At 35.3% G+C, this 23,843-nt stretch overlaps 3 protein-coding genes and 1 pseudogene across 4 annotated transcripts; 2 read left to right on the top strand and 2 right to left on the bottom strand.

The window, feature by feature from the left end:
• Positions 1-203: 203 nt before the first annotated feature.
• On the bottom strand, positions 204-2,603 carry LOC110763572 (protein SIEVE ELEMENT OCCLUSION B-like). The gene is made up of 3 exons (XM_088255722.1): positions 2,154-2,603; positions 862-1,351; positions 204-722 (listed from the first exon to the last, which is right to left on the bottom strand). Exons 2-3 carry the CDS (start codon positions 1,156-1,158, stop codon positions 342-344), a joined length of 678 nt encoding a protein of 225 aa, XP_088111848.1. The 5' UTR covers positions 1,159-1,351; positions 2,154-2,603; the 3' UTR covers positions 204-341.
• Positions 2,604-2,800: 197 nt separating this feature from the next.
• Positions 2,801-4,806, top strand: LOC148297129 (UPF0481 protein At3g47200-like; annotated as a pseudogene). The gene is made up of 2 exons (XR_015833099.1): positions 2,801-3,019; positions 3,269-4,806. The product of XR_015833099.1 is annotated as a UPF0481 protein At3g47200-like (transcript).
• A 320-nt stretch (positions 4,807-5,126) lies between these two features.
• On the bottom strand, positions 5,127-6,581 carry LOC110763594 (protein SIEVE ELEMENT OCCLUSION B-like). Its single transcript, XM_021966413.2, has 3 exons — positions 6,210-6,581; positions 6,030-6,071; positions 5,127-5,864 (listed from the first exon to the last, which is right to left on the bottom strand). Exons 1-3 carry the CDS (start codon positions 6,498-6,500, stop codon positions 5,475-5,477), a joined length of 723 nt encoding a protein of 240 aa, XP_021822105.1. The 5' UTR covers positions 6,501-6,581; the 3' UTR covers positions 5,127-5,474.
• A 7,591-nt stretch (positions 6,582-14,172) lies between these two features.
• Positions 14,173-19,606, top strand: LOC110763558 (UPF0481 protein At3g47200-like). The gene is made up of 2 exons (XM_021966351.2): positions 14,173-14,282; positions 17,033-19,606. The coding sequence occupies exon 2, from the start codon at positions 17,071-17,073 to the stop codon at positions 18,451-18,453; it is 1,383 nt and encodes a 460-aa protein (XP_021822043.1). The 5' UTR covers positions 14,173-14,282; positions 17,033-17,070; the 3' UTR covers positions 18,454-19,606.
• Positions 19,607-23,843: the final 4,237 nt, after the last annotated feature.

Below are 23,843 nucleotides of genomic sequence, written 5' to 3'. Positions count from 1 at the left end.
ATGCAATTATGGCTAATTTTCAAAAAAAAGCAAAAGAAAACCAGTAGTAGTTTGCCATTTATAATGAATTTTCCCTTTCTTTTAATAATAATAATAATTTTGGGATCACCAAATGTGTATTTCAACACCAATCATTGACTTGTTGGCGTTTCTCTCAACTTTTCGAAGAGTTTTTAATTCTATTTCTGCTGCTCATCGTAAAATAAATAAATAAATAAAAATGTTTATTTAAACCTGAAAAGTCCAATCAATTAGACAAACAATTCAAAGCTATTGCCTTGCTTTATTGTGTTTTAAACTCCCTGCTATACCCATCTCTCAAATGATCTGTTTTTTTATTATTATTGTGCATCGTAGAAAGGAAAGGCCTTCATTCCATGCTTCCAAATCCAGGGGAAAGCATTGGTGTTTTTCACATCGCCTTGAGGGTTCATCACAACCAAGATAGGCTTACCCTTGTAACGCCACTTCTCCTTGAGGTCTAATATGGGTGAAAAACACTGGGCTGTGTACCACGGCATCTTAGCCCTCAACCTCTCAAAATCCTTTTGTACTTTTTCATTCCAATGCTCCCCAACAGGGATCCATACAATCTTATGCATGCCCCTTCTGTTCTTTACCTCATCATGAACTGAATTCAGACTTGAAATATGACGGGTAGAAATGTTCAGGTTTGAAAAGAATAAAAACAGAGTGTTCCACCTTAGCTCATTAAGGTTAACCTGTTTGAAAAGAACAAAAAAAACACACACACACAAGGGTAAAATGAAGCCAGGAGCAATCTAAAGTAGCAGCAAAACTAATAAAAACTCAAAAGCAATAATATTAATGTGAAAACAAGGCCAGGAAGAGGAGCAAAACCTGCTTATTGTTAGCAGAACCATCAGTAAGTATGGGATGCACTTTATAATTGGGACAAATGAGGCCCTTGAAAACCTTCACAGGTTCAAGACGCTCTGTGAACCTGCATTCAAGCGCCCTGCCCCCTTGAAAACCTTGTCGGCTTGTCACCGCTGACATAGGAATGCCCTTGAAGTAGTCCCAGTCCTTGTTCTTGGGGAAGCTGATGGCCATGGCTGGGGGTGAAACGTACCCAACTCTGCAAGGCACATTAGACCTAGTAAACAGGCTTCGATTACATTCCGTGTACTGTTGCATGATGATCAAGAGTAATTAAGATATTAACTCTTGGGGCTTGGGACCGGCGTAGAGTTTACTTCTGCTAAGGGTTTGTAAGTCTTGCAGATAGTGCGATGCCCTATTTATACTTGGGATTAATTGCTCTAGGTCGATGCCTGCTCACTCCGTTTGTAAGTCTTTCAAGGGGCACTGGAGCAATTAAGCATTTGAACTGTACAATAGCATATGTCGGAAAAAAAAAAAGGTCGGATTAGTGTGAATGACTAAATATTTTCTGTAGTGTGAATATGGTTGATTAAAATTTTGTTTGGCTCATGTGCAACGTCGAAGTCTGATCATTAAATTTATTTCATCCAATGGTTCGATACTCCCACAAATAATAAAAAAACGACTTGGTTTATATTTTTCAGTATTCAACACCGACATCAGGCAGCTGCCAGAAGGAAGAGCAATCGCCCTGTTTTATCGGCATCCCACAGTCAAGGTCTAACAACCCTCTATTTATTCCATCATGTTAAAGCTAGTTTATAAACTTATAAATATTTCAATGGAAATAAAATTAATCAAACGCCATAATATTACTTTATACAAATGGTGATGAACTATGCTTTGCTTTCCACTGAAAACTATTTCAGAAATTGTCTATTTCTACTCGACGAGAAAGACTTGTGTGAAACAGGAATATCATTGTTTTACTATATCTCTGGTCCAGCCAATCACGGTATGTCATCCATGATAACTTTTTTATTCAGCATACCATGATTGATCGGGGATAGCAAAACAATGATATCCTTGTTACACACAATTTTTTTTTTTTTTTTTTTTTTTTTTTCAACTCCTTTAACTCAAGTCTTTTGCTAGTTTTTTTTAAACTTGGATAAGTGAAGGAGAAAGAGACGAAGGCAGGGGAGGGTGACTTGCAGGTTTTTCTCTTTTTTTGAAAAAAAAAGATTTTTCATGGTTGTCGAAGAAAGGAGAAGGAAAGGGAGAGGGAGAAGGAGGAGAAAGCTTACATGCTAAATAGAGGTGAAACCAAAAAAATTTGCTGGTGCCGTTTGGTGGGCTGCCTTATAGGTTCAGTGGTTTTTGAATTTTCTTGATGGGTTATAAGAAGACGAAAGGAAAAGGCCAAGGATCAGAAGCAGAGATTGCAAGATTGAAGAGGGGGAGGGCGGAGTCGGTTAGAGATCTTGGAATATTGCTCATGATAGATGAATATCAGATTCAACAACCCACATATATGAGATGATGAACAATAAAAAAAGATAAAGTGAGAGGTTTTTGGAGAGGGCGAGGTTGGTGATGAGGGTGGATTTGGAATAGGGGTGGCGGTGTCTTTGGGAGCTGCAGTTAAAACCAGCCAAAAGGTTGGAGGAAGAGGAAAGAGGAAAGAGGGAAAAAAAAAAAAATACACACGTGTTGATTTTTTAAGAAGCCACGTCATGGTTGAGGAGGATTGGCTCTTGATACATCAAGAGCCAAGCATTGTCCAAACTTTCCAAACTATTTAAAGCAGACTCGTTAAGTCGTGCCTGATAAAATAAATAAATAAAGACTCGACGTCAGTGTCGATCACTAGTAAGTCTTCGTCCATGAATAATACAAATACAAACATCAACTTGATCAGCCAGGAAAAAGAAAAAGAAAGGCAACAAGTTGACTCATAAATCTATAAAATGATGAAATATATTGAGCAATTCTCTGTACTTTAACAGTTTCTATATCAGTTTTGGCTTCAAATACTAAAACCTAAAAAGAAAATTCAATTGTTGCGCCGCTCCTTTACTTAAGCAGAATCTGCCTTCTCTTTTTGCATCCCGTAGGTCAGTTGCTGGAGCTGGAGCTTTACGGAAGCAAATACTGTCTGTCTGCTCTCAAGGTACATTTCAACTGGTTCCCTTTTTCTTCCGAACCAGAGTGCGATATTTTCTCATTGTTTATTTATTATATTTTGGTGAGTATATGTTGTCGTTGTTAGTCATCAGTGTTTGTGAATGTTAATTTTGTTAGTCAAATCTACAATTTAATTAGAAAATAAAAAATATATGTTTTCTCATCTTCCAGATTTTAAATTAATTTGTGTGTAGAGAATGTTAATTGGTTAGACTGCATTTACTTCTTGCTGCAGACTTTGAGGACAACAGAGTTGTCACCATGGCAAATGATATAGAAATCACTAAAGATCATACTTCAATTGCTGTAGAAGATAATTTACTTGAAGAATTGAAAGAGAGCATGAGAGGAAAGCTTGGCCCTGATAGATCACCCTTGCCTTCCACATGCTGCATCTTCAAAGTTCCCCAAGTGCTCCGCAGACATAATCCAAAGGCATATCAACCTGACGTTGTCTCCATCGGACCCTTTCATCGACACCGTAAACAACTCCAACGCATGGAAACTGTGAAACAGTGGTATTTACGAAACCTTCTCTCCCGCATGAATATAAGCTTAGAAATATTCATCACACGCATTAACAAGTTTTTAGGTAAAAAAGAAAAAGGCATCGTTGAGTTTGAGAAACGCGCCCGTGAATTTTATGCAGAATCACTTGTTCACCTTACGCATAGTAACTTGATAGAAATGATGATACTTGATGGTTGCTTCGTAATACAACTACTTCGGAAGTTTATCCACCGTGAGGAAAAGGAAGATGACCCCATATTTAACATGGATTGCATGTTCCAATATGTGTGTCACGATCTTTTGCTCTTAGAAAATCAGATTCCTTGGTTTGTTCTCAGCTGTTTATATAGCGTTACCTTGGAAAGCTACCCTAGTGACCGCTCCCAGTTCAGTAAAGTCCTGCTCACCGCCTTCAGCAAGCTAGACTCGTTGTCGCATAATTGCAACTCCTATCTCGAATATCTTGATCGTGATGATGACCACAAGGTTGATGAGGATGGAGTTTTGCACATACTTGATCTCCTAAGAACTTCCATTGTTTTCTTATATAAATCTTTTGTACAGTAGAAATTTAGAAAATGACAAAAAATGTCGTTGGTGGTTCGCAAAAAAGAAACAACAAAAGTTGGGACCGGCAACTGCTCTCTCAGAAGCAGGCATTAGATTTGAAAGGGGCTCGTCTAATAATGCAAGCATAATGAACATAGACTTTAAGGATGGGGTTTTAACAATTCCAGCACTAGCGGTTGGAGAATTGACCGAACCATTATTGAGGAACCTCATTGCCTTTGAGCAATGCTACCATGGTCGTTCTCATCAAATAACATCGTACGCCGTTTTAATGGATAAACTCATCGCTTCCAAAAGTGATATGGAGTTTCTTTGCCAAGAAAAAATAATTGGTAACTGGCTGAGCGTTGAAGATGGTTCTGAGTTCTTTAACAAGCTTTACGTTGGCACACCCTAGTAAAAAAATTCGACTATTATCATCTCTGCGTTGAAGTGAATAAATATTACGATGTTACATGGAACAAGAACGTTGAAAAATTGAAGCGCGACTACTTTGGTAACCCATGGAAAATTACTTCTTTGATTGCAGCGAGTATCCTTCTGGTTCTTACCTTATTGCAGACCATATTTACCATTCTTAAATAGTATCCTGTCGTCCGTAGTTGTTAAGAGAGTTATTAAGAGTGTTGTAAGAGAAGATAACATAGATATATAATCTCAATCAATGTAGTGACCGATCTACCTGAGAAATAATACAAGAGAATCTCCCCTTCATCATATCTTCTCTTTTTCTTTCTCTCTTCCTCTTTAGGTAGCAAGGTAGCCTCAAATGCTCAACTTGATTTACTATTAATTAGCTTTCTAGTTTGTACATATATATGACTAATGAACTATCGGTTTAGCAGCATTATTATTTAGTTTTTCACAAATAGGTCCATTCTAACATGACATTATTTTATAATATATAAAAAACACATCAATCCAATTCTTTATAAAAACTTCATGTTATATTTTCACGTGAAAATATTGTAATACATTGAAAACCAATTAACACTACTAGAAATTGGGCCAATAAGGACCCTTGTAGTAGGCACTGATATGAAACCAATCTTCAAAAAATGGTATTTGGAATGGAAAGTAATATTTCCATCTCTAGAAATATAAAGACACATAAAACCGTTCCTATTGTAAAATTGAAGAGCCAAGCCGTATAACACGATAAATTCCTTGCTTCATTTATTGTCTTTCGGCTTCCTACTATATTATATGTTAAGAAATCTACTTCATATGAAATGCAACCTCTTAACCTTTTTCTTTTTCTTTTTCTTTTTTGTGATGAACAATGGGGGCAAAAGCCCCAACAAAAACAAACTGCATAACTTTTAAGATTACAATATCCATACCAAATGATCGATCCGTTTTTAATTGGAAACATCGTCGAAAGGAAAGTTCTGCACTCCCTTGTCCCGAATCAAGGGGAAAGCATCGGTGATTTCCACATCGCCATATGCGTCCATCACAACCAAGATAGGCTTACCCTTGTAACCCCACTTATTCTTGATGTCGCCTTCTAATTTGGGTGACATAGTGTACCATGGCATATTAGACCTCAACATGACAAAATCATTCTGTGCGTGTTCATTCCACTGCTTCACAACAGGGATCCATACAATCTTAAATTTATACGTAAGGCCTCTGTTTCTTACCTCATCATAAACTAAATTCAGAAGTCGAATATAATCACCGTTAGAAATGTCCAGGCTTGAAAAGAACAAAAACAGATTCTTCCCTTTTAGCACCTCGACATCAACCTGTTTTAAAAGAAAGGAAAAAGAAAAGCAAAGTGAAAAAGTGTTTCATTATTAATAATGTACGTGAAAATAAAGCCAGGACCCAGGAGCAATCTAAAGTAGCAAAACTAATAAAAATTGGATTAAAAAGCAATTTTATATTGTGCTAGAGGAGTGCAATTAAACCTTCGCGTGGCCATCAGACCCATCGGTAAGTTTGGGGTAATCCTGTTTGAAAGCACAAGTGAAAAAGTGTTATTAGTAATAACGTACGTGTGAAATAGCAAACCTAACAAAAATTGAATTAAAACGTAATTATATATATAATTGAGGGATCCTCAATTGAGGAGTGCAATTAAATTAAACCTGTTTACGGTCAGTAGAACCATGGGTAAGTTTGGTATCCACTTCATAACCGGAGTCCATCAGGTGCTTGAAAGCCCTCAGATGATCTACCTTCTGTTCTGCAAGCGTCCTGCTCCCTTGAAACCAGCGTCGGCTCGCCACCGCTGACATAGGAATAATACCCTTGAAGTAGTCCCACTCCTTGTTCTTAGGGTAGCTGGTGGCGGCTGGACGTGAAACATAAAACCGCCGGACTCTGCACGCCACGTTAAACCTAGCAAACAGGCTTCGACTACATCCCATAAGTTGCATGATGATCGATCAAGACTTGGGGCTTGGGGCTTGGGGATTTGGGGACAAGCTTACAGCTGTAAGTCTTGCATGCAGATAGTCCCATCCCCTATTTATATTATAAACTTAACCTTCCCCGTAGAAGCAGTAAATAGTTGTTGTACAATAGCATATGCCGGGGAAACAAAATGGTTGGATTATTAAGTATGAATGAATGAATAAATGCGTTTTCTGTAGTGTGAATGGTTGATTAAAATATTAAAGTATGATATTGTACAAAATTTATTTTTCGGGTCCTACTCCTTAAATTCCTTAGTTATATATATATAAAGATGTCTGCACATTATCACGCGGATGTCATTGTAAACATAAAGAAAAGCAGGAAGGATAATAGAAAATGCATGATGTCACACAATGATAAGATATGGATGTCCCCATACGAGAATATATATATAAACGTCACACAATAAAATATATATCTTCTCTTTCTCTGAAGGTTTAGGGTATAAGAGGCGTAAATGAACAGACAATTCAACAACGATGATAAATAAAAAATCAGCCCACTAACCATGATTATAGAAGACCCTTCTAGACTAGAAGAGGCTCACTACAAAAGAAAGAGAACAATTACAAGCAATCAATTGTTTTTCGTATTATTCATAATACTCAACATTCCACCAGGATAATCTATTTTCATGACCTTGTTTTTATTCTCATGTCTCTCTATTTTTCGTTGTTTTTAACCAAAGCACTATCATTTCAAATACGTTTTCTTTGTTTTAATTATGAACAGTGCTATTGGGTGAGTCCTGAAGTGTGGAGGAGGTATATTTGGTGTGGGAAGTATATGGGCGTATGGGCTCTTTACATACACATAAGGGCGGAATTAGGAATTTTTCAATGGGTGAACTAGCTATAGAGTTAGGGTAAAATCTAATGAACATTTTTTTTTTGTACTTGCAATTTCTGTAGTCTTTGTAAAAATAAAAGTATACATTAAATAATATAAACCACGCTAGTTCATAGCTCTATTGACTAATTTTCAATAAAATTTAACATAAAACCAATATATATTAAAATGATTGATGTAGTGTTGTTTACATTGAGAGATGTTTTTTCTTGTATTAATAACGAAACTATCATGCAACGTTTTCAAAATATAAAAACTCATCGTGGACAATTGAAGCTTGTATTGTTATTTTTGCCATTAATTATGAACGTAAGTACTATTTTTAGTGTTATTTTTTTCTTTAAAAAATTTAAGAAAATTTTACACCATAACCCCTCTGATTGAATGCCAATCTTTAGAAAGCATTTGAGGTCACAATTCTAGCTAAATTTTGAATACGCCACCGAGTGGGGACATATACTAATTGTATGAAGTAAGGAAAATTATTTATCTTTGTCACCTTCAAGATAATCCCAAAAGCCATTTTAACCTCTGGCACAGGAAGTAGATAAATGTCATATTCTGTTGCAAGTTTTTTAAGGAAAAACACTACGTAAAGTTATCTAATCTGGAATTAAAATTTTTGAAGCAGAAGGTTGGAGAGCAAACAACCAAATTTAATTATTTTCTTTTGATGTGTGTGACTGGACTGCTTCAAACTAAGTTCATCACTACCAAAAAAATAAGTGGTAATAGTTACCATTATTTAGTGATATTTGGTGACTGTTGTGGAGGTTACTGAAGGCTTTAGTCACTAAAAAAAGCAAAAAAATGTGATTAAAAGCCTTTTTAGTCACCAAAAAAGTAAAAAAAAGTGACTAATGCCTTTTGTCACGGCCACAAATATCACCAAATAATAGTGACTATTGCCACTTTTTTTACTAGTGTATGTTGCTTAATATAGGAACAAAAATTAAAATCCAAATCCTTTTTTATTTGGGTAAAAGTCTACTTCCTAGGGGATTTTTTGAAACTTTATTTGATTGGCTACTTTTATTTTTTATAAATATATTGGTGGGCCCAAAATTACTTACTCTTTTGCTTGTAAAGAGAGAGAAACACATCTTTTCTTATGTGAGGGGGCCACAAACAATTTACTATTATATAGACTTCCTAAATGTGTAGGAATAAAGAAAGACCAAAAATAGTTGTTGTTGTTTTTTTTTTAATGTGTAGGAATAAAGAAAGACCAGAATAAAGAAAGACCAAAAATAGTTGGTTTTTCTTTTAATGTGTAGGAATAAAGAAAGACCAGAATAAAGAAAGACCAAAAATAGTTGGTTTTTTTTTAATGTGTAGGAATAAAGAAAGACCAAAAATAGTTGTTTTATTTATTTATTAATGTGTAGGAATAAAGAAGAGTGCTGCTAAACGAACCCTGAAATTAACTGAGTACACCCTACTACCAAACTATTTATTGAATTACTAATTTACCCTAATATAAAATGACCAAAAAAGATATATTGAATTATGAAACTCCGTCGTCGTCTCCTCCACCAGACATAGCAACACTTCCTTCATAACATCGTCTCCTCCACCGTCACACTAACACCGTCGTCGCATCCGCTTCTCCACCATTACAACAATGCCGTCGTCGTACCATTATACTGGTGTCGTGGTCGTCTCATATTGGTAAATCTCATTTTGATTTTGTTATCAAATGGGTTATACTATCTTGATTTGTTCTTCACTGCCCACAATGTTTCGTAACCTTCCTCTGGAAATTGGTTTTAATTTGTTCTTCAAAGGGAGCAGTTTCTGGGTTGTTTAATATTGATGATTTGAAGAGATCCACGACCATGTGGGTATGCTGCAAACTTGCTACAAACATCGGAAATGCCTTTATAGCTTTTCTGGTTTAGATCCAAATAATATGTTGAGGGCCCATGAAAATTCCTTCATATAACTTGTGAAATCAAATAATAAGTTCAATGTTTGTGTCTGTAAATTCAATACATTTATAAATATAAACATAGGGCACAAATTCATGTAAAAAGAGAAATTTGGTTTATGACTGGTATTAAGGTGTTGTGTGATAGAGTGTATAGGTGTATCATGGGTATTTTTGGTAGTTAAATAGGGTGTACTTAGTTAATTTTATATTTTAATTAAAATATTAGGGTGTACTTAGATTATAGGGTGTACTCAGTTAATTTTAGGGTTCGTTTAGCAACACTCATAAAGAAAGACCAGAATAAAGAAAGACCAAAAATAGTTGGTTTTTTTTTTTGAATGTGTAGGAATAAAGAAAGACCAAAAATAGTTGGTTATGTTACACGTTCTGCGCAGTTGGACAAATCCAATTAAAATGATTGATGTAGTGTTGTTTACATTGAGAGATTTTTTTTTTTAATTGATTATGAAACTATCATACAACGTTTTCAAAATATGAAAACTCATCGTTAACAATTGAAGTTTGTATTGTTATTTTTACCATTAATTATGAATATAAGTACTGTTTTTAGTGTTATTTTTTTCTTTAAAAAATTTAAGAAAATTTTACACCATAACCCCTCTGATTGAATGCCAATCTTTAGAAAGCGTTTGAGGTCACAATTCTAGCTAAATTTTGAATACGCCACCGAGTGGGCACATATACTAATTGTTTAAAGTAAGGAAAATTATTTATCTTTGTCACCTTCAAGATAATCCCAAAAGCCATTTTGACCCCTGGCACATGAAGTGAAGTAGATAAATGTCATATTCTGTCGCAAGTTTTTTAAGGAAAAACAGTAGGTCATGTTACACATTCTGCGCAATTAGACAAATCCTATTAAAAGTGAACATGAATATTCATGTAGGAAGGCTTTTGGTGTATGTCTAGTGATGGTGGGTGTTACGTCCCCACCAACCCATCATGATTCAAGTTTCCACACATTTTCTTTTTTATTTTATTTATTAAAAAAACAATATGCTAGTATTGTAACTGATTTTTCAAATGTGCTATTAGAACATCTGTTATAGGATTTTGTTTAGCTATGTTTTGCTCTTCTCTTGACAAACTTAATCTTGATTGTAATCTCTTATGAACATAAACAAGCTCAATTAGCTAGGTTAGGATCACTCTTTCAGCTGAGATCAAGATTCGACATGGCAAGGTGCTGGATTAAAGTAAAATCATTCATGGTTGCATTGCGTTAATTAGTTTTTTTGTACTTGGCGTGTTTCATTTGTATGAATTAGTTTTGGGCTACTTCTTCATTCTCAATTAATTTTGGGCTGGAATCTCAACTTCCTTCATAATACAAGATGAGGTTATATATTTACGTTTGTTTTGAGTTTTTTTTCAAAAATAGCAACGATGAAAAAAATAAAACCCACATAAAAGTTAAAACTGCTACTATTTGATTATATATATATATATATATATATTTTGGATGAATTCGGGAAACATTAGGAAAAGGAAATCACACTTGTGGATCCCATTTCCATCTTCTAACCAACCATCCATTCCATATTACTCACGTCCTCAGCCCTGAGGCAGCACTCATCACATACAATACTATACACACTTTTTTATTCAAGTTAAAGTAACTGATTTCTCAAGTCCATCTTGGTTGTACAATGTTTCTAAGAGGATACTATGTAAGTTTTGTTTTTAAAAAAAATTCTTCCATCATGAACATTAAAGAAGCATGCTGGATTCTAGTAAAAACAAGAAAAATAACCATGCTGGTCTAGTAAAGGGATGAACATATACGGATCTGATATTACAATATTTAAGAGGATACTATGCAGTGGCATATCATGTATGTATAACCCATTTCATAAACAGGCCCAAATTATTATAATATAATTGGATATTTAAGGATCAAAACCTGTAAAACATATATATGTTGTGGACTATTAAGATCCCATGGGCACGAACATGCTTAGTCCTGGAAAGGGCGGAACAAGGAGTTTTTCAATGAGTTTAAGGTAAAGTCCATGTAGAGCACTCATCCGAGATGCACATGTTGGTTACGACTTTGATTGGTGTTTTAAGATAGGATAAGTAGTGAGTTGTAGGATATAATTGTTCCTATTTTCTCCCATGTGCAGAGGTGTAAACGTTATTACTATGCGGATAATATGTATTTTCTACGCCATGTTTACATTAAGAGATGTACTTTTTCCTTGCATTGATAAAGAAGCTGTCATGAAAAGTTTTCAAAATATGAAAACTCGTTGTGAACAATTATACTATAATTGTTTTTGTCATGATTTATGAATGAAAATACTATCTTTCTATTTTTTTCAGTATTATTTTCTTCTTAAAATAATTTCAGAACTTTTACGATATAACCCCTTCAGGTCACAATTATGGATCTGTCATTGAGTGGGGACATGTAATAATTGTATGAAGTAAGGAATACGGTTTGTTTTTATCTCCTTCAAAGATAATCCCAAAAGCCATTTTGGCTTCTGGCACACGAATTGAAGTAGATAAATGTCATATTCGGTCTCAAGTTTTTTAAGGAAAATCCTTGCTCGTGTTACACGTTCTGTACAATTGGACAAACCCCATTAAAAGTGAGCACTGTTGTGAATAGTCGGATTGGAAGACTTTTGGTGCATGTTTAATCCCATCAAGATTCAACTTTCCACACACTTGCTATTTTTTTATTTCAACATGACTGCATTGCATTGAAGGTAAATCATTCATGACTAGTGCATTTCATTAGTGTGTTTGTGCTTGGCATGCTCCCTTTTTATGAATGAATTATAGTGTGGAGTTTGGATTATGTGGATTGTCAATAGTGTACTAGAAATGTCAAGCCAGAAGTTTCTTCCCAAATCCAATCTTCATTTCTCAGCTACATGCAATTGAATATTTTTATTTTTGGGTCGAGTTCTTATGTCGTGAATATGAATAAGTTTTGAACTAGCACAATTTCTAGTTATGATGCAGTTGGGTGAAAGTCATACATCTTTTCCTTGTCATTTTTATCACCACATTATTGTCTGGGAAGCATAGCGATTTAAGTAGAGCAGCAATCATTGATCTGGATAAAGGAGAAGATATATATATATATATTACCCTTTAAGGTTCTCTAAATATTTTTTCAATGATCCAAACCATTTATTGTTGAAGTCTACATTCATAGATCATCTTTGCAAAAAATTAGACAAATCAAAAACCGTTTTAATATCCAATAGTGTTCTACAAAATCAATTAACACAGTTCTTTAAGAAAGTACTAAAATTTCAATAATTCAATTGAGTGGTCAAATGATATCTGATTCAAGTGATTTTTTTTTTGTAGAGATGATCTTTGAATGAGTATCTACAAAATAGACGTAGGGGCGGCCCTGAGGGTGTGCAAGTGGTGTCACCACATAGGACCCCTAATTTTTAAAGGCCCCGAAATGTTTTTACGTGTATATTACCTATATTAATATTATAGGTGTTATATATATATACTTAAGCGTGCAGGAAAGTAACACAAGTGTGTATTTGGTTGAGTTGGAATTCATCCCTTTGATTTTAGTAGGTAAGTTAGGTTCGAATCCATATTGTGTCATTCAGTTTTTAAAACAAAAAAAGTTCATGTCTTCTTCCTCTTCCATTTTCTCCAATTGAAACATTAAAACTTTTTATGAATGTTATTTATGATTGCTATTGCATGCTAATAAATGATGAATTTTAGTAGTTAAAAAAATTATTTTAATGGTGTTAAGTCATGACAAATTTATTTATAAATATTTTCATATTAGATTGAGAGCTACAACAGAGTGAGCACTATAATGATATCCCTCAAATAAATATATTTGAGAATCCTTCAACTAAAGCAATATATATATATATTGACATGGACAAAAGACTTGCCTGTCGGTGGTGGTGGGTTGGCTTTCTCCACCTTAATATTTACCGACTGATGTGTAGAATTGGGTTTTCTTTTTAAAACACTTGTCGTATGTTTGTATTCGATAAGGTTCACATCAAAATGAAAAGTTGTGAACAATGCACGGAATGTTCCTGAAGCTCCTTGGTTAATGGTACTAGCGGTCATGACTGTTAATATAATTTCTTCAAGTTTTATTTCCTTTTTCTAAGAGTGGGGTGGAAGGAAAATTTGAGTGAGTAACATAAGCATGCTATGTATATCAAATTATCAATCGAAGGAGGACACAGCAAAGATGAGCACGACATCAACCACTCAGTTTTACCTTGTTGATGGATTTACGCGTCCTGTTAGGCATATGACACGTCCTGTTTGCTTTGCATATGGAAAAATATGAGGGAAAGTGAAGCCCTTCTATCCCCTTGGGTTTTGTTTTCCTCATCATAGGAAAGTTTGGGAAAATGAGCTAACATTAAATACACATTTTTCATGACCATATTGTCCCCAATAACAATTTAGAATTACAATATAGCATGAAATGCATTCTTTTTTTATTTGATTTTAAACAAACTTTTTTAACATTCCTACACAAACCAAACAAGTGAAAAGAAATAAAGTGGTATTTCTTAATTACTTTTCCAGGATTACCAAACATAATGTATCAGAAAATGAAAAATGACATAGGAAGTGATTTCCCCTCAGGTATTAGAAAATGAAAGGGTTGGTAAGCAATTATAAAAATATATTTAAAGCAGAGCACTAGGAAGTCTTCGTCCACGGATAATACAAACAAAAAAATTAACTTAATCAGCGAGGAAAAAGAAAACAAAGAAAAAAAAAGACAAAAAAGGTTGACTGATAAATCTATATAAATTGATGCAATTGAGCAATGCATAAGACACCATTACTGCCTACTCTTGTTTTGTCGCTCCTTTACCTGAGTGCGTAGAATCTGCTTTCTCTTGCTGTTCTACTACCAGTTGGAGCTTTACGCAATTACAAATACTGTCTCTCTGCTCTCGCTCTCAAGGTACAATTGTCAATTGGTTCCTTCTCTTATTCCCAAGCCCAACTAGGGTGCGATATATTTTCTCACTGTTTCTTTTTAGTATATTTTTGGTGAGTATATGTTGTCGTCCTTGTTGTCAGTCACCCGTTTTTGTGCATTTCATTTTATTTTTGTTAGTGAAATTAAATATATATATATATATATATATTTATTTATTTATTTATTCTCTCTTTTATTTGGCTTTTTCCCTTCAAGTTATTTTTTTCTTACCTACAGTCCATCATCTTATTTTTATTTTTTTATAAATCAAACCAAATTTTTATTAAGTAAAATATGATGGCTAGGATCCAACTCAATAAGTTATTAAATTTAACTTAAATTTTAATTTATTGTATTTTTCAGATTTCAAAAATAACCATAATTACAGTTTAGCGTGTCATGTGGTGTGGGGTGCCAATCTTCGTTAAAGAGAGGGGAAAGAAAAGAGACCCGTCCCAAATACAATCTTCATTAAAGATATAAGTAAAAAAAAAAAAATTCAGATACATTACTTTTTTCAAGAAACTAGGTAGTATGCAGTACACGTGAATTATTTGTTTACCTATATAAACTACATACACGTGAATTATTTGTTTCTATATAAGCTTTAAACATCGATCCCATATCTTTTTACTCTATCTTGTATAAGTTTTTCTGAAAAATAAAGGGCATACCTATATCTTTTTAGTGATATTTAGTCATATACCAATTCTTAGCACTAAAACTATAAATAAACCCTACATAATTTAATTTCTATAAACAAACCCAAAAAAAAAACTCAGAAAATGACAGCTGACCCTATTGAATTTAATTTTAATTATTAAATTACTTTGATGCCCTATTGAGGTCCCGTTTGGGATTGTTTTTTTTTGCCAAAAACCTGCTTCATTTTAAAGTTAAGCAGTTTAAGGTGTTTGATAAAAATAAAATATCCCGATTATTTTAAAAGCAGTGGCCTTTTGACAGCAGCTTTTAAAAGCAGGTTCTGAGTTGCTTTTCAAAGTTGCTTTCAAAAGAAGCAGAAATGAACTTTTAATGAATTTTTTTAATTCCCAAAATACCATCATTCATTTTAAAAAATGACACCACCTCCACTTCCACATCCAACTCCACCACTTGCACCGCCGTCACCACCACCACCACCACATCCTCCTCCTCCTCCTCCTCATCCTCCGCCGCCACCACCACAACCACCACCTCCTCCACCTCCACCACCACCACCACCACAACCACCACCTCCTCCAAAACCTCCACATCCACCACCACCTCCACAATAGCCATCCCTGCCACCACCACTACCACAACCACCAACTCCACCTTCATCACCACCACCACCTCCACTCTATCACCACCACTACCACCACATGATTAGTACATAACACTTTCAACATCATGTCTATTTTAGTCATTATTCACAGTTACAACAATTTTATATTAAAATTTATCAAACGATTTTGACATTGTTTTTTGTACTAACAACACTTTAAAAATATTGTTTACCAAACATGGAGCTGCTTTACTTTACAGGTAATTATTTTCAAAGAACAGCAGAAGCAACTTTTTTTTAAAAGTGACAGCAATCCCAAACTGGGCCTGAGTGTTTTGGGCTTTTTTGTGAGGTGTTGGGGTCGGGTTGTGTGTGTTTCTAACGTCCATTTCATATAGGTTTTTTTATTTTATAATTTGGGCTCCTATATTGGGTATAATAGTGAATCTCCCATCTTTTTACCTATCGTGTATAAATGTAAGTAATGTACTTATATACATATTTTTAATGAATTATGCACCTATCTTTTTCTAAACAAATAATTGTAGGTAAATTATGTATAGCATTTATCACCATAATTTTCCAATAGACAATTACCAAATTAACGCCTTTTTAGACAAAAAGATTAATTTGTATTAGGTATTTTATCATTGTTTAGCTATAATATTGTTACTATTTATATGTATTGTATGTATGAGGTGTATTAACCTATTATTTATGTATAGTCCTGATCTCTTGGACCACAGGGGTCCAAGAGATTTGTGGTCACTCACCGTTGGATGTAAATTCAATGGTTCACTCACTCTTGCACTCCTTTTAAGAAACTTTTTTGAACCATTGGATTAATATCCAACGGTAGGTGACCACAATTTCTTGGACTCCTGTGGTCCAAGAGATCAGGACTATATTTATGTATAGTCGAAACGTTTTATTAAAGGTGCCCAAATTAAAAATAATTAAATAATTATGCTAAAAATGAGGGATTTAACAAGTAAGATAGATGGCATATTCTGTAAATGCTTTATATTAGGATAACTATTAACCTGTATTCAAATTTTGGTTTTTCATATTTGTTGGAAACTAGGTGGGTTTTTGTCTGGGATATAAGAGTTACAAGGGCATATCTAACAACCTTTTTTTTTAAATAGAATATTTTTGCTTGCTACTTTAACCCAAGGTATATCTTTACCACTCTTCTCAATATTTGACATGTATCCAAATGCATAATCATAGTTTCATAAATACAAAATAAAAAGTTAATCATGGTTATGCTCATGGATATGTGTCAAGTATTAAAAAGAGTAGTGAAGATACACCTTGGATTAAAGTGGTGAGCAAAAATATCTTTTTTTTAAAATTACAATAATGCAGTAAATTTGTGTACGTAGTGAAGATTATTGCATGAGTGCTACCTATATACTACATTCGCGCTTTTGAGATTTTATGCCATTTCAACTTGCTTCAGACTTTCAGGACAATATATACATAGTTGGACTGGTCATCATGGCTATTGAAACAGAATGCAGTACCGATGGTACTTCAATTATTGTTGGAGAAAATACTTTATTATTTGCAGCATTGAAAGAGCGCATGAGAAGAAGCCCTGCTATACCACCCTTGCCTTCCACATGCTGCATCTTCAAAGTTCCCGAAGTGCTCCGGAGGCATAAACCAAATGCGTATGAACCTGACGTCGTGTCAATCGGACCCTTCCATCGAGGCAGTGATGAAAGATTCCAGCTCATGGAAACTGTGAAGCAGTGGTATTTAGATACCCTTCTCACCAGAATGGAGATAAGCTTAGACGAATTCATCGTGTTATTGCATAAAGAAGGCATCATTGTTGAGTTTGAGAAACGGGCCCGTCAGTTTTATGCAGAACCACTTGATCACGATACAGAGAGTAAGTTCATAGAAATAATGATACTTGATGGCTGCTTCGTAATACAACTAGTTCGGAAGATTGTTGATGTGCATGCAAGAGATGCTGGGGACCCCATATGGAACATGGATTGCATGTTCCAATATGTATGTCATGATCTTTTGCTGTTAGAAAATCAGCTTCCTTGGTTTGTTCTCAGCCGTTTATATGACCTTATCCGGAAAAAACTACCCGGTGAGCATGAGCCCAAGTTCAGAGTAGTCCTGCTCTTCGCCTTCAGCGAAGTAAAATCGTTGGAACAATATTTGAAGCCCTATCGTGCACGTCACCACAGGGTTGATGACAAAAAAGTTTGCCACATACTTGATCTAATAAGAACTTGCATTGTTTTAGACTTCAATGAAGAGTCTGAAGAAGAGTTCGGATTGGATATTCCTCCAGCCACTGCTCTCTCAGAAGCAGGCGTCAAATTTAAAAAGGGCGACTCGGCTGATAATCTACTGAACATCAAATTTGAAAATGGGGTTTTAACAATTCCAGAACTAGCAATTGGAGAGTTGACCCAACCATTATTCAGGAACCTCATCGCCTTTGAGCAGTGCTATCATGGTCGTTCTCAACAAATAACATCTTACGCCTTTTTCATGGATAAACTCATCAGTTCCGATAAGGATATAAAGCTCCTTTCTGAGAAAAAAATCTTAGCTAACTGGCTCAACGTTGAAGATGGTTCTAAGTTCTTTAACAGCCTTTACATTGACACCACACTCAAAGATTTCCAGTATGCCAAACTCGGCGCTGAAGTGAATAAATATTACCAAGTTAAATGGAATAAGTATTTCGAACAATTGAGGCGCGACTACTTTAGTAGCCCATGGAAAATTATTGCTTTGACCGTAGGGATTCTCATTCTGCTTGTCACCTTAATGCAGTTCATCCTTAGTGTTCTGTCCTCAACACTTTTTACGGGTATAAGGGTCCATGAATTAAGTGCTGATATGTAGTTGTATGTATTGTTAAGAGTTTGTTTAATTAATAAGCTGAGAGAGTTGTTAAGAGTTTGTTTAATTAATAAGCTGATAGAGATGTTATAAACTTGTATATATATATATATATATATATATTGTAAGAGGAGAGATATATAATCTCGGAGCTAGAATTGTAAAGGTGGGGGGCCAAAGTAGAAAATACAAGTATATATATAAAACACCTAAGTATATACTTACATGTTTAGAGCTAAATATTTCTAATTGAGTCATGTCTAATTTGTTTTAGAGGAAATTTTAACTTAAATACTAAGTTGTTTATTACAAATTCTATATATTATATATAATAGACTAAATTATTGAAATACCCCCTGTAACTTAATTTCAGTCTCATCAGTTTCCCCCCTAAAACTCTAAGTGTCTCACTTTCTCCTATGAAACTCCATATAGTGTCTCACTTTGTATGGATTCCATCCGGCCTAAACAGAAGTCGTCAAACTTGCACACGTGCCTCCCATGTGCTATTTTTCTTGGTTCATTTGTCCATATAAGAATTTATGGGTATTAATTAACTCTGTAAAAATTGGTCCCAAATTGCAAACAATTGTGGACCCTAAAGACCTCCTTCAACAATTGAATTGAAGCAACGATGGAGGGTCGACAACGAAAGCATTGCCATTGTGGGAAGCACTGCCGAGTTCAGACCTCGTGGACAGATTCCAACCCAGGTCGGAGGTTTCTAGTCTGCCCACTGGTAACAACCACTTTAAAATTTGTAGATTTTTGCTTGTTTATGGTAGTTTTTGATGATATTATGGTGTTACAGGGAAGGAACAGAGGTTGTTGCTTCTTTGAGTGGTTTGATCCACAGATGTGTTCTCGTTCAAAGGATATAATACATGGGTTGCTGAAGAATAGGGGAAGACTGGAACATGATCTAGCCAAGCTTTGAGGAAGAGAGAAATTGTGTGGGGATTTCTGTTTCTTTCTTAGATAATGTTGATTTCCATGATGGTTGCTGGTTTAAGGGATAATCATCATTAGGTTTAGAGTTGACTATTTAATGTAGGTTTAGTAATCTTAATTGTAACAAAGGGGAGGAGGTAGGTTTGTAATCTGCAAGTGTTTTGGGAATGGTTGAGCACAATGGCATTTGTGTGTTATGTAATCTGGTGTTTTTTAGAACGGTTAATCCAATGGTATTTGAATATTGTCATACTTTTTGTTGTTGTTTAATGTTTCTCTGTAAAGTGGTCTTACTTTGTTTTTGTTTTTTTTTTTTGGGTATCAACTAACCATACTTTGAGATAGTGAGCAAACTAAACAAATAGGTAAATGAGTTCTGAAACTAAAAAATCACCACTGGCTCAATTTACTTGACAAATAAACTTGATGCCAACATAGGCTTAATTCATTAAGTACATTTCTACTGTGAACATCAGTTTACACATTCTAATTCGACAAGAAAAGACCACGTCCACATCAAAAACCCAAAAGGACATATAAAAAAACTTAAATCCACATTAACTACAGCCAATTGTACATCAAATCTATTTCAAAAGGCTTACAATTCCACATCAAGAACACGAAATGCCAAAATTATTAGTTCTTTCACATGAACAACAGTGATTGTTTTCTCCCTTTCCTTATCAAAACATAATTCCACATCAACTGTGTTGGCACTAAAACTGAACAGATAAAGATAGGTGCAACTTACAAGTGTTGTGGACGATCTAGGGATCGATTGAGTGTTCGATGCAGGCTCTTCCCGTCCCGGGATGCCGATCCTGAATCAAAGGAAGCCAAGACTCGTGAGGTCTATGGCACCGGTGAGGAACCAGCCTAAGACCCTCCGATACCGAAGTAAGTTTGTTTCTAAGAGTTTTTGCTACTGACAATGTATTTAGCATAAAAGTCAAGCTGAAAAGTCTTACCCTCCGTATTTTAGTGAATGAGCCTATTTATAGAAGGCATTTGGTATGCTCTTAGTACTTAATTTTGATGTGGAACTCATGGGAGGGCCTTACGAGGTTGACACGAGTCTTTGGATATTTCGGGCGGGGCCTTCGAGGTTTGTTCCGCAGAATCGGTAGGTGATACCGATTGTTCGCTGCCTTAGGCAACTGGGGGGTTTTACTAATCCACATGTCACTGTATGAGTGGAGGGTCAGATATGTTACAAACAAACTGCAATCAACACAATTGCAATCTTCTTCATGGACATCAAAATCACCACTGCCAAGGTTGCATAGTGGCCCTAACTTCCTTTAGCCACTCCTTGTTTTGTAGCAGATGTCAACCTCTTTCTTTTGGTTGAGCACAATGGCATTTGTGTGTTATGTAATCTGGTGTTTTTTAGAATGGTTAATCCAATGGTATTTGAATATTGTCATACTTTTTGTTGTTGTTTAATGTTTCTCTGTAAAGTGGTCTTACTTTTTTTTTTTTTTTTTTGGTATCAACTAACCATACTTTGAGATAGTGAGCAAACTAAACAAATAGGTAAATGAGTTCTGAAACTAAAAAATCACCACTGGCTTAATTTACTTGACAAATAAACTTGATGCCAACATAGGCTTAATTCATTAAGTACATTTCTATTGTGAACATTAGTTTACACATTCTAATTCGACAAGAAAAGACCATGTCCACATCAAAAACCCAAAAGGACATAAAAAAAACTTAAATCCACATCAATTGCAGCCAATTGTACATAAAATTTATTTCAAAAGGCTTACAATTCCACATCAAGAACACAAAATGCCAAAATTAGTTCTTTCACATGAACAACAGTGATTGTTTTCTCCCCTTCCTTATCAAAACATAATTCCACATCAACTGCAATCAACACAATTGCAATCTTCTTCATGGACATCAAAATCACCACTGCCAAGGTTGCATAGTGGCCCTAACTTTCTTTAGCCACTCCTTGTTGTTTGTAGCAAATGTCAACCTCTTCTTTGAAGGACCTCCCTCTTTATCAGAAATGATGTGGGCTTGCAGTGACTGTGATTGAGCTCGGGATGATTGGCTTGGCTATGAAAGATGAGTTGATTGGCTTGGTTGTGCATTAGGTTCGATTGAGTGACAATTTGAACGAGCTCTCCTCACCTACATAAATGACATATTAGTATGTATGTTTTTGAAAAACTAGTCTATATGTTTTTGTAAAATTAGTATATAAATTGAGTTACAGGAAGCTTATGTCTTGGCTGTGAATGAGGTTGGCCTGACTGTTGTTGCATTCCTAAAAGGACACAATTTAATGTGCAAACAACCAATTAAAAATACCTGCAAGTGCACGAATCTATCGAAGTATAGATTATGTAAGTACGGGGTCGATCCCACAAAGAACTTGTCGGTTGCCTATAAGTTCTAATTCGAGTACAAAGAGAACACTCAACTAACACACCACAATGCAAAAATGCAAATTTAAAACTAAAAAGAAAGTAAAGAAATGTAAAAGAAACAAACAAAACACAAAAAAAAAGGAAATGTGCTGTGAACAGTGACCAGCGACCGGTCGTGAGGTAAGAGCGACCGGTCGTTTTTGGTCTGGCGACCGGTCGTTAGGTAAAAGAGACCGGTCGTTTTTGGGCAGAGTCGAAACTCAAATTTTGACGTGAAAAGCGACCGGTCGTCAGGTAAAAGCGACCGGTCGTTTTTGGGCAGAGTCGAAATTCTCTGTTTTGACGTGAAAAGCGACCGGTCGTCAGGTAAAAGCGACTGGTCGTTTTTGGGCAGAGTCGAATTCTCTGTTTTTCAGTTTCGACCTCTGTCCAATATTTTGCCTATAACTTTCCAACCGTACGTCCAAAATTCACGTTCTTTATACGGTTGGATTCAGCACAGAAAATGCAAGAACACAACGCGGACCAAAAGTCCAAAACAATTACGGAAATAGATAAAATTTAGTAACAAAGACACATAACGTGTCAAACACGCAACTCATACACACATTTGGGGGGGGGGGGGGGGGTTTGATTTGTTTGAAGTGACCTATTTCTATTGCATGAAAGTAAATGGACTTTAAAATTGAATAAGAAAGGCAGAGATGAATTATCAAAGAGTGGAATCAAGATGTAACAAACACTAGGGTTTCGGAATCCACCCTAAACAATTCTACCAATGTTCATGAATACTCAAGTGATGAACTCTAAACGTGTTGATGAAGATGTTCGCAATCAAGACCAGTACGAGTGGCTCAAGACGCATTGATTCTCTCTAATGTACGTAAAGTGCAGTACGAGTGCTACAATACTTGTGCCTTCCCTATAATCGAATCTAGGTGTGCTTAGTACTTTGATTCAATTACAAGAAAAACCCATTAAGTTCAAAGAGAATATGAACATCACAAGAACCCTAATAGCATGGTGTTTACATTAGGTATTCAAGAAACCAATTCACATGGATGATTCTTACTTCATCCATTTATTGCTTAGGATAACATGAAGATACACATAATCCCAACAATCTCAAGAAGCATGCTTTCAAAGATGGCCAACCAAGGAAAAACACACATCAAGGATAGATTAATTTGGTGAATTGGAATTCATCAACAATATCTAGAAATTCATACACTCAAGCATCAAAACAATAAGGTAATCATGTTTAGGGCTTCAACCTAAGCCCTAGCTATGGAGTTTAGTTGCTCATACTCATTCCAAATACAAACTCAAAATAAAATTAGAAAGAGTTTACAGATTTTGAGAAAATGATGAAAGCTTCAAGGTCATCAATGGTGGAAGCTTTCTTCTCCACTTAGCTTGGCTGCACCTTGGCCTTCTCCAAGCTCCAAGCTCTCCAAAATCTGCTCTCCTCTGTGTAATCTCTTCAATGACTTCCTTTTCCACGTTCAAAAGGCTCCCCCAACTTCAGATTGCAATTCCTTTCCTTTCCTCTCTCCTCCTTTCCAGCTTTTACCTTTTAATATTAAACTACCACCTTTGATAAAGCCTTAGCCCATTGTCCCCTTGCCATGATGAAGCTTTGTCCTCAATAAGATGCCAATTGCTTCAGAAAATATCTCAAAGCTAAGGTAACTTCTTGTTACCAAGAGTTATGGTAACAAGAAATTAAGATGACACAAAGGAGGTAAAAGCTGGCCAAATCCGGATTTCCAGAGCTGTGGTAACATGCTGGACTGGTTGGATAGGCAATACTTGTCCAATGGAGCTCAAATTTGGATATGTTGTAGTTAACATCCATTGGAACAAGTCTCATGAAGATCGTGACCTCATCCGAGCACCAGAGCATGCTGATCCCAGGCCAAGAAGTTGACCTACGAAAATGAACAAAAACAAAGTTTATAACCAATAATGCACTTTTAGCTCATTTTCATTCCAACCAAGGTAAAATCTAAGAAAACACAAAAAGGAAGTAAAAAGCTATAAAATGTCAAGAACTAA

This window comes from Prunus avium, chromosome 1 (genome assembly GCF_965620075.1).
Source record: "Prunus avium chromosome 1, drPruAviu1.hap1.1, whole genome shotgun sequence".
Classification (NCBI taxonomy): domain Eukaryota; kingdom Viridiplantae; phylum Streptophyta; class Magnoliopsida; order Rosales; family Rosaceae; genus Prunus; species Prunus avium.
This window is presented reverse-complemented; position numbering and strand designations above follow the sequence as displayed.